Source organism: Hevea brasiliensis, chromosome 8 (genome assembly GCF_030052815.1).
Source record: "Hevea brasiliensis isolate MT/VB/25A 57/8 chromosome 8, ASM3005281v1, whole genome shotgun sequence".
In the NCBI taxonomy this organism is placed as follows: Eukaryota; Viridiplantae; Streptophyta; class Magnoliopsida; order Malpighiales; family Euphorbiaceae; genus Hevea; species Hevea brasiliensis.
In genome coordinates, this window is record NC_079500.1 from 10,246,063 (window position 1) to 10,264,206 (window position 18,144).

The following is an 18,144-nucleotide window of genomic DNA, read 5'->3' on the forward strand; positions in this document are numbered from 1 at the left end:
TTATTAAAAAATAAATTTTTTTTATGAAGCTTCTTTTTAAACTTAATGAAAACATCAATCTCATAAAGATAATATATCCTGACATGACTCATTTAGATCTTTCTTTGACTCAATAGGAATATCAACAACTCCTCTAATAAAGCCTTAAATTAATAAACTACACTAATAAGTAATTTTTTTTTCATTATAATGATAAATAATTTTAATAATAAATAATTTTAAAATAAATAAATGAGATGATTTGAATTTAAAATCTCTTTACTTTTTATATTCTTAAAAGTATAGAAAAAATAATTAAATTATCTATAATATGTGTGTGTGTGTGTGAGCGGTTTAAAAGATACGTAGGTCTCTTGCAACAATTGATATTTGTGGTCCTTAATTATAATTAAATTATCTATAATATGGGTGTGTGTGTGAGCGGTTCAAAGGATACGTAAGTCTCTCACAACAATTGAAATTTGTGGTCCTTAATTATAATTAAATTATCTATAATATATGTGTGTGTGTGTGAGCGGTTCAAAGGATGACCGCAAAAATTGAAATTTGTGATTCTTAATTATAATTAAATTATCTATAATATGTGTGTGTGTGTGAGCGGTTCAAAGGATAGGTAGGTCTCTCGCAACAATTGAAATTTGTGGTCTTTAATTATTTATATATTTGCAAAACACTATCAATTAACCTGTCCTTATCATGCATCGCGAAAATGCATGCATGCTAGTAAATGATTGGGTATGCATGCACGGCATATATATATATATATATATATATATATATATATATTTTCTTGTGTGTTGGAGGAATTTTTTTTTTTAATGGATGTAAAAAATAAGCATATAACTACTATGCAAGCCCATTTACTCCTAATGACGATGGGCTTTTAATTGGTTTAGAACAATCCAGGGAAAGGAAATAAAGCTCTATTGCTAGCAAGCTTGTCACCTGGCCCATTATTGATCAAAAGATACCTAGCCGTAATAACTTGACAAATGAAAATGAATATTTTTAAAATTATATAAAATATAAATGACTTTTTAAAAAATAAATTCTGATTTTCAAAATCTATCTATAACTATCTTGATTTCCTTCTAATTAATATGGTTAGCTATAAGCTTCCATATATGACTCTACAAGGCCTCCCCATGAATAGGCGTAGCTGTGGAATTCTCCATGACCTGTATTGTTTCCTTCGGAGGTACTCCCACAGCAGCTATAATAACAGGCTTGATGGTTTCAGAAGTATTGATAATTATCAGGAACAGAAATCTATAGAAAATTGCCATTCCAAGCAAGATTACAACATCAACCCATTTGGAATAGCCCATTTCCACTTGACATACATCTCTCAGAATTTCTTCACCATTGATCATGTGAGGAATACCTCCTGCAGCTTGATTACTCTGAAATTTTAGCCGTTCAAACTCATTCTTGAACATTCCTTGGTATGCATACTTGTGGAAGGCAATGTAATATAAAGGGTACTTCCAAAATGGCTTTGGAAGATCATTGTGCAACCGAAAAAATCCACCACCCAAGATCATGAGGCCTTGAATACCAGCACCAGCTATAATTCCCATCGGGAAATTAGGCACAATACTTGCTACAACCATCATTACACTCTCTACCAATATCATAGAAGCAAATATTATGGAAGCAAAGCATAGAAAGTGGTCAAATCCTTTTTGAAGTCCAGTAAGGTAGCAAGCTATAGCTCCAGGAATCAATGAAATCACTAACAAGAATGGCATGGAAGAGCATGTGTTGGCAAAAATAAACGCACTGGTTCCATAATGCCCATTTAATCTTTCTCGTACAAATACCTGATTCGATGTAGTTGTAAAATTTGTTTAGCAATGAAAAAAAAAAATTAATATGATGAAGACTTTCTTTCCATATAAATCCCTTATTAATTTTCCTAATCATCTCCATTCGGTGATCAAAATGCAAACAATGCAAGCTTTAAAGTCTCATGCATTATACAATAGACACTTGTATACCAGGTGGATCCAAAAAATTTAGTCGATGGAGGCGATATGCATTAAATACACATAAGTATATATAAAAGGAGACATTATACACATGTATTCAAATAAAAATAAATATAAAAACTATCAAGGATAAAAGTAATGAAGCTTATTAAATCTCTCAAATAGTCTCATTTGAGCTCTAATTTATAATCCCTCAAATTAAACAAAGTTTGAATGAAGATAATCTTTATAGAAAAGGAAAATTACCTTCATTTCTTCCACGAAAGAAGGGAATCCACCTATGGCCATAAACGTGAGGAATGCAGATATGAACATAAGCAGTGAACCTCTAGCCTGGAACAAGGGAAACAAATATAATGAAATTAATTTTGATACTCTAAGCTGTTTATAACGTATGTTTAAGTGACTAGTTACCTGGATGGAGCCATAGCTAGAGCCAAGATCATAATATATGGTGGCCAGACCAAAAGCCAATCCAACATAGACACATAGGCGCAACCAGTAGTATCCTATGTCTCGGTACATGTTCAGAAAGGATCTTCTTGTAAGAACAAGAAATTGATTAGGGAAACTAGCATGACTTCTCTTCTTCTCCAATACTGCTCCTTAATCCTAAAATCCATGCAAAAACAATATCCACCTTTATTATTTTTTTTTTAACTGCAGAAAATAAGAGTTATCCGGATGTAACAATTATTGCCCCTACATCCAAGGTCCACTGCTAAATGGTTTCAGAACCCCTGATTTAACCTCATTTAATGGGGACTTACAACTGAGTCATAGTGAATTCTAAGGCATCAAAAGTATGGACAATCTGCAGTCCATTCACCCATTCATATCAAGTGAAGACAATCTTTAGTCAACACTACACTGGAGTGGGGAGTCGAACCAAGGTTGAATGCATCCAACACCAAAAGCTTATATCACTAAGCCACCACGCTTGATGGTACCTCTGATCCGTTATTAAATGTGTTTAGTAAACTAATTACAAGTTGAAATTTTCATTTGTTATTTCATTACCTCTGTATTTATTTCTGCTACTTTCTTTCGAACATCTTGGTAAGTTTCAGACGATGTATAGGATTGAATGAGGGTATTAATCGCTTCTTCTGTAGGCATTGCATCACCCATTCCTCGCTCAAGATCCTGGTCATAGGAGCATTCTTTATAAGATATATGGAACTTCCCCTTCCCCAATTTTGCAGCTATTTTCATAATGGTTTTGAAGAAAAAAAAATATATTATTGATTGGTTTACATAGCTTAGTAGTGACACAAGTAAATTGGGAATTCAAAGTATCATCGGAATGAGAAGATGCATAGGTGTTAACCAATGGGGCCATAGGACAAGTAAAGATGACGAACAAAATACCTATGATAGGTGCTACAGGAAAACATCTCATAGGATACTATAGGATAAGGAACATAAGTCATGTCTGTCAGAAGCAGAGATTGTTGAAACAGAGGTATGAAGACTAAAGTCACTAAGAGATACCTTAGGGCACAATGAAGGAGAGGTAAGCACCAAAGTTGATAGAAGTTATGAGATATCAAGTCAAACACAATGGAGGTATAGTGAGTACTGAAGATGTTAGAAAAAGATTGAGAGGTTTGAGGTATGAGTTTCGCTGTGAAATGACGATGATAGCTAGGATACTACAGCAGGCAAAACAGCTATGCTGATCCTAGGAGAAAGGATATAGAGTTTACAGTGGGTGATTATGTATTCCTAAAGGTCTCCCCAATAAAAGGAGTTATGAGGTTTGGAAAGGAAGGCAAGCTACCACCAAGATACATAGGACCTTTTAAGGTCATTGATAAAGTTGGAACAGTTACTGACCAGTTGGAGTTACTACCAAGCCTTTCTCACGTCTATCCAGTTTTCCATATTTCTATGCTTAGAAAGTACATACCTGATCCTTCCCATGTGTTATAACCCGATACAGTGGAGTTGAAGGAAAACCTAACCTTCGAGGAGCAGCTAATAGCCATAGTGGACTTTCAGATGAGGCAGCTATGGTCAAAACAGATCAATATGGTTAAGGTTTTGTGGAGGAGCTAATCGATAGAAGAGTGTACCTGGGAGTCAGAGCAAGACATGGGCAATAAGTACCCATACTTGTCCACTGTGTAATCTTGTAATTCTTTATTCTGTCTTGTGTAAAATTCGATGACGAATTTTCTTTAAGGGGGGGAGAATGTAATACTTCTAATTTTTAAATAATTATTTTATATGTAAATATAAATATTTTAGTCTAACCTCCGTGTTATGGGCTTTGTGAAGGTACACTCGATTTTCAAAATTTCGATTGTCGAATGGCTCTGCATTTTGGGGCCGGACAGCCGGGTGGCCGAAGCTACTTTAGAACCGGGTCAAGATTATAGGCTATCTCACTGTTTTCAGATGTCTCGGATATGTTTCCAATATCTGAATTGGCACAGGTAAGCTTGAATCATAAGTTTCCTTAATTATTTAGTTTTGAGTTTAAATTAAAAATCCATAAAATATTCGTGGGTAGTTAGAAAATTATAATTCCTTTTGTATTAGCTTAGTAATATTGCTAAGGACCGCGGGATAAAATTTTAGAATTTTTAGAGCTCATTTGGGTAGTTTTTGCAAAGGGGTTAATTGTAGGGACTAAATGGTAATTTTTCAAATTATAGTTGTTGACTGTTGGATGGGCCCAGGAGGGGCTATGTGATGTGATTGAGTTGTGGTTGTGAGACTTGTGGATATAGAAGTGTATTTTGAGCCATTTTGCAGGTTAGGTAGGTCCTAGGTATAGAGGGAATTCTGCCGAATTTTAGGCACAACTTAGAGTGTCATTGATTCTTTTAAGCTTGTATTGAGTCAATTATATTAAATAATTGTAACGTAATTGTCAGATAAGCCAGGACAACCTTCCCCCTCCACCCAGCCGCCACAGTGACCTCGATTTATGTTTGTGAGTAAAATATTGATTTTAATTATAATTTTAATATTATTATATGTTCAGGCATGCCTATACATCACTTATAAATATATATCTATATGGCATGCCCATACATCACTTATAAATATATATCTATGTAGTTAAATACTGGGCACATTTTATATTGCATTCTTAATTAATGAAATGCTATTGATGTTATTTTATGGTAATTTAGAGCAGTGTGCGTGTGTTGGCGTGCGTGTGGTGTGTGGTATTGGATATGAACAGGATAGGTAGACGCGGCTGGAGCTTGACTCGATGGGACCCGATCCTTTTATGGTTAAGTCGGGGTAGGCACGGCTCGAGATGATCTCGCTAGCCCCCGCATTTGGTCTATTAAGCGAAAGTTTAGCTTGAGATGTACTCGCTGGCAGAGATTGGATTAAGAGAGCTGTATAGGGGATCAACTCTCATATATATATTGCTTGAATATTATATGGGTGCGTAAATGCTCCAAATTAACTTTTTGCTGTTATGATATGATTTGTATGAAAATTATGAAGGTATTGCATTCCACTCTTTAGGATGCATTAGCTTTAGATAGCTATAGAAATTGTGCTTAAAATCGGTATTTTACTATCTGAATCGAACGTTCACTCGTGTTCATCTTATTTTTCTAGGATACAAGAGATTTGTTGTTGAGTTTTAACTTGCCTCTCTCCTTCGCAGGACATTTAGTAATATTTGTTATGTTTTGTATAACTTTACTAAATTATAGAACTCCGCATGTGTTAGAAGTACTTTATTGAATTTGGGTTTATATTATAATTGTCATGTTGGATCTATAAACCTATTAAATGCATGTATGATTGGATTAGATGAGGGAGCTGAGCTCCAATTTGATTTTATGACATTATGAGTATATGGAGGGTGAGTTGAGCTCCTCAAATTGTTATATATATTGTGCTTACAGGTCAGGTGAGTCAAAACTCTCTGTTGTATGATCCATGTTATGACCGGACTCTGTCCGGTTGAATTCTTGGAATTAGGCTTAATATGGGCCTTAGGATTGGGTTAAGGAATAATTAGGCTTACTAAGGACCTCTGGGGCTTGAGGCTGGCCCAGGTCCTATTGCCGATCCGGCCCATAGGTTGAGTCGTGACAGTATATATGTCTGTAAAATAATCCATAGCCATTAATTTGATGCTAGCTAAAGAGCTATACCAACGACTACTCCCATCCAAAACCCTGCAATGAAGTTTTTTATACTTGTTAAATTTGCGAGTTGACTCGAATAATTTTACTAGTCAAAATCACTAAAAATAAGTCAAAATATATATAAAATTGAAATTAAATAAAATTAAAGTAAAATCATAATTTTAAATAGTAAAATTGTATAAAAACAAAATGATTTTATGAGTTTATAATTCTACTATTTTATAATTTTATATATTTAAAATTTAACAATTTAAAATATTGATAAGTTGGTGAAAAAAATATTTCAATTAAAATTAAAATAATTTAAATATAAAACTCAAAAATATATTAAAAAGCTTTTTTCATAACTTCTTTATGCTTAAATTTATATGAAAGTTTATTTTTATATTCATATAAATATGATTTAAATAAGAAAAAAAATGTTAAGTAAGCTATAAAATCTTATGATTTTACAATTCGATTTTCTAATATAATTTTATAGCCTCTTCACCGATTCTAGACTGAAAAAGCGGATTTAACAACATTCCTCTTTCTTCTAAAAATAACTTTAGCATGAAAATAAGAAATATTCCTCTCGTACCACACCCAGGCCCAACCCCCACCACACCCCACACCCCACGAGCTGCAACCAATTCTGACGGGATTCTGTGGCCAGAATTGTTCCTCTCCTCAGTTATTCACGTTCGATTTTGCAACTGCCAACTGATTTTGCAATAATTGAAGTCGAACTCCAGAATTATGGAGTCTATGCCTGTTCCAATTAATAAAAGCATATAACGACACTTATTAATTTTAAAGTAAATGTTTGATGTACCAGAATTTTCATTACCGCTAGTCCAGGCTGAAGAGATATTGGTACAAGCTTCCAACATATTAGCCCATCAAGCATTAACAGCAAAGTCTTTCTTCGCTCTGAGTATGTGGATCACGGTCAACCAATAGCGGTCAGTGATCTGAGCCCATCGGGTAGGGGAAAAGCAACTGAAGGGTGGCCAGACTCCTGTCTAAGCGCGCTTCAATGTGAGCTAGTCCACTACACCTATTGTCCCAGGTCATCTTTTGTCCTTGGAAACCCATATCAAAGAGCCTCATGCCATTAATAAAATTCCGAAATGCAGAACACTGAGAGAGTTTAATTCTTCCTCCACCCAACTTTTCATCTCCAGATAATTAGGAATTAAAGTCGCTAATAATCATTGCTTAAGGATTAATATTGGGACGGTAATTAATTAGAATAGAAAATTGTTCTTTCCTCAGTTCATCATCAGTGCTAAGATACACAAACACTAGATTCCATTTCCATTCTTAAAGTTGCATCATACAACCTAGCATGAATAAAACAAGTTCCTGCCTTCAAAACAGTAAGATTACAATTATTTCATATATGATTCTACAAGGCCTCCCCATGAATTGTTTCGTTAGGAGGCACTTCCGTAGCAGCTATAATAACAGGCTTGATGGTTTCAGAAGTCTTGATAATTATCAGGAACAGAAATCTATAGAAAATTGCCATTCCAAGCAAGATTACAACATCAACCCATTTGGAATAGCCCATTTCCACTTGCCATACATCTCTCAGAATTTCTTCACCATTGATGATGCGAGGAATACCTCCTGCAGCTTGATTACTCTGAAATTTTAACCCGTCAAACTCATTCTTGAACATTCCTTGGTATGCATACTTGTGGAAGGCAATGTAATATAAAGGGTACTTCCAAAATGGCTTTGGAAGATCATTGGGCAACCGAAAAAATCCACCACCTAAGATCATGAGGCCTTGAATACCAGCACCAGCTATAATTCCCATCAGAAAATTAGGCACAATACTTGCTACAACCATCATTACACTCTCTACCAATATCATAGAAGCAAATATTATGGAAACAAAGCATAGAAAGTGGTCAAATCCTTTTTGAAGTCCAGTAAGGTAGTAAGCTATAGCTCCAGGAATCAGTGAAATCACCAACAAGAATGGCATGGAAGAGAATGTGTTGGAAAAAATAAACGCAGTGGTTCCATAATGGAACCCATTTAATCTTTCCCGTACAAATACCTGATTCGATGTAGTTGCAAAATTTGTTTAGCAATTGAAAAAAAAAAATTAATATGATAAAGATGAAAAAAAAAAATTAATATGATAAAGACTTTCTTTCTATATAAATCCCTTGTTAATTTTCCTAATCATCTCCATTCAATTGGGTGATCAAAATGCAAACAATGCAAGCTTTAGAGTCTCATGCATTATACAATAGACACCTATATACCAGGCATATCCAAAAAATTTAGTCAATGGAGGCAATATGCATTAAATACACATAACTCAACTTAAGTCAACTAAGTTTTTATCCCAATAATTTGGGGTCAGCTATATGGATTCTCTTTTTCTATTCTAAACATTTTTGGGTTAAATCTTCAGAAATGTGTAATACTTATAGGTCATGCAGTACTACTCTCCTCCAAGTCAATTTAGGTCTACCCCTTCTTTTCTTTCTATCCTTTAACCTAATATGCTCTGCTTGTCTAACTGGAGCCTCCGTATGTCTACGCTTCACATGACCAAACCAACTCAATCTCCCTTCTCTCAACTTATCCTCAATTGACACTACTCATACATTTTCTCTAATACTCTCATTACAGATTTTATCTAGTCTAATATGACCACTCATTCACCTTAATATTCTCATCTCTGTAACTCTTATCTTATACATATACGACTGCTTCAGTGCCCAACACTCACTACCATATAACATGGCCGGTCGTATGGCTGTACGGTAAAATTTTTCTTTCAACTTATTGGGAATCTTGCGATCACATAAAACTCCCATGGCACTTCTTCACTTCAACCATCCGGCTTTAATCCTATGATTAAGATCCTTCTCACATCCCCCATATACTTGAAGGATTAAGTTGAGATATTTAAAGTGATTACTTTGGGGCAGTATCACTCTATCCAAACTAACTCCTTTCCTATCACTAGTTCAACCTTCGTTGAACTTGTAATATATGTATTCTGTCTTCGTTCTATTTAACTTAAAACCCTTTGACTCTAGAGTACTTCTCCAAAACTCTAGCTTTCTATTGACTCCTTCTCGCGTCTCATCTATTAGAACTATATTATCTGCAAACATCATGCACCAAAAGATATTCTCTTGTATATGTTTCATCAATTCATCTAAAACTAATGTAAAAAGGTAAGGGCTTTCAGCTGAACCTTGGTGTAATCCAATTGAGATAGAAAAACCTCTTGTGTCCCCTCTCACTGTGCGCACAATAGTAGTTGCTCCTTCATACATATCTTTTAACACTTGTATGTACCTAATAGATACCCTCTTTTGTTCTAACACTCTCCATAAGATATCTCTTGGAACACTATCATAAGCCTTCTCCAAATTGATAAAAACCATGTGTAGATCTTTCTTCACATCTTTATATTTCTCCATCAAACTTCTAATGAGAAAGATCGCTTCTATAGTTGAACGACTGGGCATGAAGCCAAATTGATTAGGAGAGATAGAAGTGTCATGACGTAGTCGATGTTCCATAACTCTCTCTCACAACTTCATAGTATGGCTCATGAGTTTAATTCTCCTATAGTTTGAGCAACACTGTATGTCTCCCTTATTTTTAAAAATAAGTACTAAAATACTTCTCCTCCATTCATCAGGCATTTTCTTTGAGTTTAGAATCTTATTAAATAATTTAGTTAACCATGCCACTCTCATATCTCACAAACACTTCCACACTTCAATTGGTATTCCATCGGGTCCATAGGCTTTACCCACTTTCATTCTCTTAAGTGCTTCCTTTACTTCTAAAAATCTAATCCTTCTAGTATAATTCAAATTCTTTTCTATTATTCTGTAGTCTATATTCACGCTATTACCACTTTGACTATTGTTAAAGAGATCATCAATATAATTTCTCCATCGTTCTTTAATGTCCTCATCTTTCACTAATACTTTTCCTTATTTATTCTTAATGCACTTAACTTGATTGAGATCTTGATATTTCTTTTCTCTCCTCCTTGCTAATCTATAAATATCTTTCTCTCCTTCTTTAGTTCCAAGTTTCTTGTATAACTTTTCAATGGCCTGCGCTCTTGCTTGACTAACTACCTTTTTTGCCTCTTTTTTTGCTATCTTGTATTGTTCATATGCCTCATTATTATCACACTTAGGTAATTTCTTATACCATTCCCTTTTTCTCTTCATTGCCTTTTGTACTTCCTTATTCCACCACCATTTCTCTTTTGATGGTGGTCAATGTTCTCTAGACTCTCCAAGTACTTTTTTAACTACTTCTCTAATCTTTGATGCCATCTGTATCCACATATCATTGGCCTCCACATCCAGTTTCCATGCTTTGGACTTGAGAAGCTCATTTTTGAACTTCACTTGCTTTACTCTTTTGAACTCCCACCACTTTGTTCGAGCTACACTATTTCTTCTAACCTTACTTGAATTGCTCCTAAACTTGATATCCAAGACCACTAACCGATGTTGACTTGTTAAAGCCTCTCCTGAAATGACCTTGCAATCCTTGCATAGAGCTCTATTTGTCTTTCTGGTTAATAGGAAGTCAATTTGGCTTTTATGTTGCCTACTTTTAAAAGTCACTAAATGTGACTCTCTTTTTATAAAGTAGGTATTTGCTAATATTAGGTTGTATGCCATAGCAAAATCCAGGATACTTTTTTCTTCTTCATTTCAACTGCCAAAACTTAAACCTCCATAAACATTCTCATAACCTTACCTATTACTTCCTACGTGTCCATTCAAATCTTCACCAATGAAAATATTCTCTTCATTCGGTATGCTTTGCATTAGATCATCCATATCTTCCCAAAACCTTTGTTTGCTCTCACTATTTAGTCCTATTTGTGGGGCATAACCACTAACTATATTTATTGTTTCTCCTTCTAGTACCAGCTTTGCTAGTATAATGCTACTTTTTACTAGCATTAAATACACATAAGTATATATAAATAGAGACATTATACATGTGTATTCAAATAAAAATAAATAAATAACTATCAAGAATAAAAGTAATGAAGCTTATTAAATCTCTCAAATAGTCTCATTTGAGCTCTAATTTATAATCCCTCAAATTAAACAAAGTTTGAATGAAGATAATCTTTATAGAAAAGGAAAATTACCTTCATTTCTTCCACGAAAGAAGGGAATCCACCAATGGCCATAAACGTGAGGAATGTAGATATGAACATAAGCAGTGAACCTCTAGCCTAGAACAAGGGAAACAAATATAATGAAATTAATTTTGATACTCTAAGCTGTTTATAACGTATGTTTAAGTGACTAGTTACCTGGATGGAACCATAGCTAGAGCCAAGATCATAATATATGGTGGCCAGACCAAAAGCCAATCCAACATAGACAAATAGGCGCAACCAGTAGTATCCTATGTCTCGGTACATGTTCACAAAGGATCTTCTTGTAAGAACAAGAAATTGATTAAGGAAACTAGCATGACTTCTCTTCTTCTCCAATATTGCTCCATAATCCTAAAATCCATGCAAAAACAATATCCACCTTTGATTTTTCTTTTTAACTGGAGAAAATAAGAGCTATCCGGATGTAACAATTATTGTCCATACATCCAAGGTCCACTGTTAAATGGTTTCATAACCCCTAATTTAAACTCACTTAATAGAGGACTTATCATTGAGTCATAGTGAATTATAAGGCGTCACAGACAATCTGCAGTCAATTCACCCATTCATATCAAGTGAAGACAATCTTTAGTCAACACTAGAGTGGGGAGTCGAACCAAGGTTGAATGCATCCAACACCAAAAGCTTATATCACTAAGCCACCACGCTTGATGGTACCTCTGATCCGTTATTAAATGTGTTTAGTAAACTAATTACTAGTTGAAATTTTCATTTGTTATTTCATTACCTCTGTATTTATTTCTGCTACTTTCTTTCGAACGTCTTGGTAAGTTTCAGACGATGTATAGGATTGAATGAGGGTATTAATCACTTCTTCTGTAGGCATTGCATCACCCATTCCTTGCTCAAGATCCTGGTCATAGGAGCATTCTTTATCAGATATATGGAACTTCCCCTTCCCCAATTTTGCAGCTATTTTCATAATGGTTTCGAAGAAAAAAAAATATATATATATATTATTGATTGGTTTACACAGCTTACCCTTCCAAAATCCTTATTAATGGTTTTCAAGAAGTGATCAGAAGGGTTCTGATAGGTTGGGCAAGGGAAGCCATTCAAAGTGAAGAACTACGTAAAATCAAAAGAAAGAGTGATTATTTTCTATTTAGTACTTCAATTATATAGTTACTCCAACGATTACCATGAATCAATTAATTTTGTGAAATGTTTCAGATGCTAACCTCATTGGGTGCAGAAGCAGGACCAAAATACACCATTTTACCAGAAGAAAGGAGGCAAAGATTGTTAAAAAGCTGAAAGACTTCACTGCTAGGCTGATGAATGGACAAAATGATAGTTCTTCTGATTCCATTATTCCTGCCCAAGCTAGCAATTCTGCTCATGACATAATATGAAGCTGCACTATCAAGGCCACTTGTGGGTTCATCAAAGAAGAGAAGTTTTGGGGGTGTTAAGATCTCTATGCAAATGCTTACTCTCCTCTTTTGGCCACCACTGAGGCCTTTAGCTCCCCAGCCTCCTATTCTTGTGTTCATGGCATCTTGTAAACCCATTTCTCTTATTGTCCTCTCTGCTCTCTCCTTCTTTTCTGAGTTGGACGTTGAGTTTGGCAATTGAAGCTGAGCTGAGTAGTAAACCGCTTCTCTAACTGTTAATGTTGCGACCAAATTATCATCTTGCGTCACATAAGCCTATTACAACTTTACAAATAACGAAAGTATAATTAGTCACTGGAATAAAAAATAATTTGTTGTTGCTACTGTTATCATGTCGAATGTTTTATATTATTCATAGATGCATGATCAAAGTAATATATATTTCTTATTCTTTAAATTCTGCTCACCGATGTTCCGTAAGCAAGTGCCTGTTTGTGGCCATTGATAAGGATCTCTCCAGCTTGCATTGTATTTGAATTCAGAGTCCCTGCGATATAATCACAACTCAATTTCAGCGTTATCAATCTTATACATATCCATTAATTTTCATATATGTTAAGATTTTCAATACATTAAATGAGGCCAATAGAAAATTTTTTTATACAATTAACTTCCCATTAATAAAAATACATCATCCACTAAAAAAAAATTAATACTTAAATTTATAAAAAGTCAATTTAAAAAATATAAGTAAACAAGAGAATCAATTGGAATCCGTAAAAGAAATAAATATATATTTTTTAAAATTTGATGTTACCGAAGATATTTACATTTTATACTATTTTTATATATTTAAATAACATAAATTAAAAAGGAAATTTTTTAGGGTTTGTGAGAAAGTGCCTGAGGCCTTTAACCTAAATAAAATTAGTAGTCCTTATATATGAGAACGATCAAGATCAATACCTGCCAACGCATCAAGAAGGGTTGACTTGCTACAACCTGACGGATCCATTATAGCAAGAAGTTCTCCAGGTTGGGCATAAGCAGTAAGACCCTGAAGGATTGACCTGCTTCCATGTCTTCCATCACGAACTGTCACCCATAAATCCTTCCAACTCAAGAAAACAGCATCATCAACATCTTCCTTTGGTGTATGAGTTTGAACCGAGTTAATATCAGAGGTTTCCATTTCCAGTGAAGTCATGATTTCAGAATTATCAGGCAGAGATGGTGATGAAGAAAAAGGATACTTAGGTTTATTAAGATCACTTTCGTTTAGTCTCTGTGAAGGATGAAGAGAAGCAGCCGTGGGAGGATATGTGAGATTTGCTTCATGAACAGGTGTTCCTTTTTGCAAGTGAGCTTGAAAATAGCAGTGGCTTTACTGTTCCAAACTAGCCAAAGGAAAATGTTCTTCTGCCACATATGCCCGAGAGATGCAAAAATGTGCCATATATATCCCACCCACTAAATGCAGGCATCCTGAGAAAATACTCGACACATCACACAACCACCACTTCACCGAACTATGACACAAGTCCGACCACAACACAAGGCATATTGCTGGTTAAATCTAATTTTCAATTAGTTAATATATTTAAGAGAAAGAAAAATTATTATTATAAAAATTAAATAATTTAATATTTAAAAAATAAAGAGATTGTATAGTTATATTTTTAAAATTATAAAAATTAAATGAAATTTAAATTAAAGTCTAAATTAATTAGAGATACCAAATAGTAAATAAAATAAAAATATAAAAAATAATTAATATATTTTTTAAAAATAAAATAATAAAATAATTAATTTTATTTAAAATAAAAATATTAAATAATAATTTTTTCATAATTAAAATGAGATCTTGCAGTACTATTGTTTTTACCTAAAAGGCAACCTTCTATATACATATATATAATATTTTTTAATGGCTCAAAGAATTTTATTTAATTATATGTGTGTTTTTTAGTGAATGCTTCTAAGGGATGAGTAAAAAGTAATTAAATTATTTTAATCATTTATATTTGTTTTACTCATAATAATAATATATTTTTAAAAAATATGAATTGTAATTAATGTGAATTTTTGTGAAATCCATATATTGTTGCATATTTTTTTCCCTGTCAAATGATAATTTAAAAAAAAATCAATGAAAATGAAATTTTTAATGTCAAAAAATTAAAGTTTTTAATAAATTTGTATATTATAAGAAAATATTATATCAATTTAATAAATAAAAATTATGAAAAATTAAAATATCACAAAAATATATTTTAATAAATTTTTTCATGGAAAAAGTATTATTGTAATTTTAAAAATAATATATATATATAGACTTTTATGATTATTTTATTTTGAATAAAGCATGTCATAAGAATTTAAATTTTTAAAAAATTTAATGTTGCATCCCATAAATTTTATGTAAAATAGCATTTAGTATATAATAGTGTCATTACTTTTTATTAGTTTAATAATTTATACAAAAACATAAAATAATATTAAAAAAACTTTGGCATCTTAATATCTTTTCTTTTAGCTGTATAAAAGCCTTTTAAAACTCGCGCTATGCTGAGGATGTAATTTTTTTTTTTATGTTTACATTTTTATTATATTAATATAATAAAAATATATTTTTCTTGAAAATACATCTAATTTTATTTTAAAAATATATAAAATTTATATTACATATTATTTATTTGTAGATCATAATTCAAGTGAAATAAAAACGTTGTTATATATTAGTTATGTGTATATAGATTAGTTTTAAATAAATTAATATTAACAATATTATATTTATTATTTATTTATTATAACACATGGAATAAATATATAGTTTAAAAAAAAGAAAAAAATTAATTGTAGAGTACAGTTATAAAAGAAAATAATAGTAATGATTGTTTAAAAAAAGTAATAAAAAATGTGTCTAATATTATTCTTAAGGTAATAGGTTTAGTATATAAAAATAATGTATATGCACATTGTTTTAAAATATTTTTAATTATTAAAAAATAAATTAAATATAAGCAAAGAAAATTTAATTATTTATTATTTATAATTATACATTTAATAGACTAAAAACTCTAAATAGATATTATAAAAAGCTTATAAATATTATTTTAAATATTTTAAAGATAATAATAATAATTAATTATTATTATAAAAAATAATAATTTTAATCAAAATCTTACCTGTATTTATAGAAAAAAAATAATGCTGAAATAAATTAATAAAGTAAAATTCATTTTATCATAAAATAATATAATCTTAAAACTGATTTAAGAAAAACAATAATAATGAATACAAATTAAATAATTAAAAATAATTAAATTGAAAATAAAAAAGTAAAAATTATACGAAAATCAATTTATTTATGAACATATAAATGGTTTAAATATTAAAATAAATAAATAAATAAAAATTTAAAAATTCAATTAATAAAATGTAATATCTATATAAAAATTGAAAAAGAGATTAAGCATTCACTTTAATTCAGAAAATTCAATTAATTAAAAAAAATATTGTAGCGGGTCAAAAATTCAAGATATATCATGTAAAAAATTAAAAAGAAAATATTAATTTTTAATAATAAAATAAAAAAATTAAAAAAAATGACACTAAAAATAAAGAAATGCAATAGGGAAAATTATCACAACATTGTTATTAATCAATAAATTTCAAAATTATTTCAATAACAATAATAACAAAATAATTTGAAAGCAATTAAAATTAAAATATAAATTGAAATGAGAAAAAATAATTTGAATTGATATATATATATATATATATATATATATATATATATATATATATATATTAAAATTATTGTTATTATATTGTTGGACTATTAAAAAAGTAAAAATTATTAGAATTTAGAAATTATTTTTTTCATAAATTTTATTTGAAAGAAGATTATTTCATCGTATGAACACTGATTGTCATCTGGTAATTATAGTTAGAAACTGTAGAAACAATAACACCCTTAATTCCTCATCTCTTCACAGTTAACGCTTGCCTTATATAACAGAATAAAAAAAAAAAAGGATAGAGGGAATTTTTCACTATTCTTAGAAACAGTAAAAGGTTGCCCTCCTTTAGCATATAGTAAAGTAATAATTAGTAATACCGTCTCCTAAAAACAATATCTTATTTCAAACTTTAGGCTAAAAGCTAACAATCTTTGAGTCCATACCACACACTGTTGGTTCCATTATGACCAAGTTACATAATCGCGGTTTAGTAATAAGCACGCGACAATACTACCTCTGAAAGAGGGCTAAGTAGTATTTGGTTTTGATTGAAAAATTGAACCAAATCGATTTAATTAAATTTGTTGGTTGAAATGATTCAGTTCGATTGTTATTTGGTTTCGTCATTTAAACTGCATATATATACCATACAACCGAAACTAATAATCATATTTTTCTCTTTAAACGGCAAAAATCCAAATTCACTCTCCCTGTCAAAGGCCCGTAGATGGTTGAATGAGTCCAAATCTTGTGACCATTAACATTAATAGAGTAAGAAATAGTGGTTACACACTCCATTATCCAGAAGATCCATTTCTGATGAAAGCCAAAAATTGTCATAATATGCCTCAGATAATCCCACTCTTTACATTCATAGGCATTATTAATGTCAAGTTTAATAGCCATCCCATAGTTCCTTCCCTTCTTCTTCCTTGTCTCAAGGCTCTGCATGATCTCATGATTAATGAGAATATTATCTTCTTCATCGAGTGCAACTGCCGAGAAGACTCCTTTGCATGGTCGGGTGGGTTTATCTAGAAGATAGCCCAGCCACCATTCCAACAGAAATGCGTGAGGTAATTTCTCCGTCTCACCATGCTGTCATCATTCGACCTTGGAAAGATGCGCCCAACCAACTCATGTCCCTGACTCACTTCTCCAAATGCCGATAATGATGATTTACTTGACTCTCTTGTCTCGCATGGAAGCCATAAGGATGCTGTTAGTTTCTTGCCTCCTATTGATTTAGGGCCTATTGAGTTGCATCAGTTCAACAAGAAAACCATGCATATGGTGATCCATCAAATGCTTTGCCTGAGTTGGACAACAATACAAACACACCAATTGAGAAATCTCAAGCCTTGGCCGTGGCTAATGGAATAAGTGGGGGAGTCAATCACTCAAGCCGACTTTATAATTATCAAAAGAAAGTAAAAGTTTCTAGACTGTTGAAGAACCACAGAAGAAACAAATTGGTCGCTAACTTGATTGATCTTTCACCAAAACTACATAAAGGAGGGAAAAAGTATAATGCAGGGAAATGGAGGAAAGCAATGAGACCTTTGGATAGCCATGTTTGTAGGATAAACAAACAACATTTGAGAGTTGCGGTGTAGAAGACAAATCGGGGAAATTTCCTTTTGATGTGGAGGAGGAAGCTTGCCAAACTTTAATAGTAGAAAAAAAATTGGGGTTGGAATTTTCTCAATTGGATTCCTTTATGTTGAATTTTTTGATGAATCAAATTAA

The 18,144-nt window shown here is 32.0% G+C and overlaps 1 protein-coding gene across 3 annotated transcripts; it reads right to left on the reverse strand.

Annotated features, from left to right (window-relative positions):
• Positions 1–968: 968 nt before the first annotated feature.
• LOC110646500 (ABC transporter G family member 1) lies at positions 969–14,173 on the reverse strand. 3 transcript variants are annotated; one of them, XM_058151250.1, is made up of 7 exons: positions 13,616–14,173; positions 12,494–12,964; positions 12,294–12,380; positions 12,040–12,165; positions 11,445–11,642; positions 11,277–11,363; positions 970–1,823 (listed from the first exon to the last, which is right to left on the reverse strand). In XM_058151250.1, exons 1-7 carry the CDS (start codon positions 13,625–13,627, stop codon positions 1,131–1,133), a joined length of 1,674 nt encoding a protein of 557 aa, XP_058007233.1. In that variant the 5' UTR covers positions 13,628–14,173; the 3' UTR covers positions 970–1,130. The 3 variants fall into 3 exon arrangements, with proteins under 3 accessions (XP_058007234.1, XP_058007233.1, XP_058007235.1); XM_058151252.1 differs by lacking the exon at positions 970–1,823 and adding an exon at positions 7,759–7,915; XM_058151251.1 differs by lacking the exons at positions 12,040–12,165; positions 12,294–12,380 and having other exon boundaries at positions 969–1,823.
• Between the last annotated feature and the right edge of the window lie 3,971 nt (positions 14,174–18,144).

What these genes read in the sequence shown, in the direction of transcription:
- LOC110646500 (XM_058151250.1), bottom strand. An exon ending in CTAGCTATGGTTCCATCCAG is followed by an intron (nt 11,364 to 11,444) that starts GTAACTAGTCAC and finishes CCCTTGTTCTAG; the next exon opens with GCTAGAGGTTCACTGCTTAT. An exon ending in CTTTCGTGGAAGAAATGAAG is followed by an intron (nt 1,824 to 11,276) that starts GTAATTTTCCTT and finishes ACATCGAATCAG; the next exon opens with GTATTTGTACGAGAAAGATT.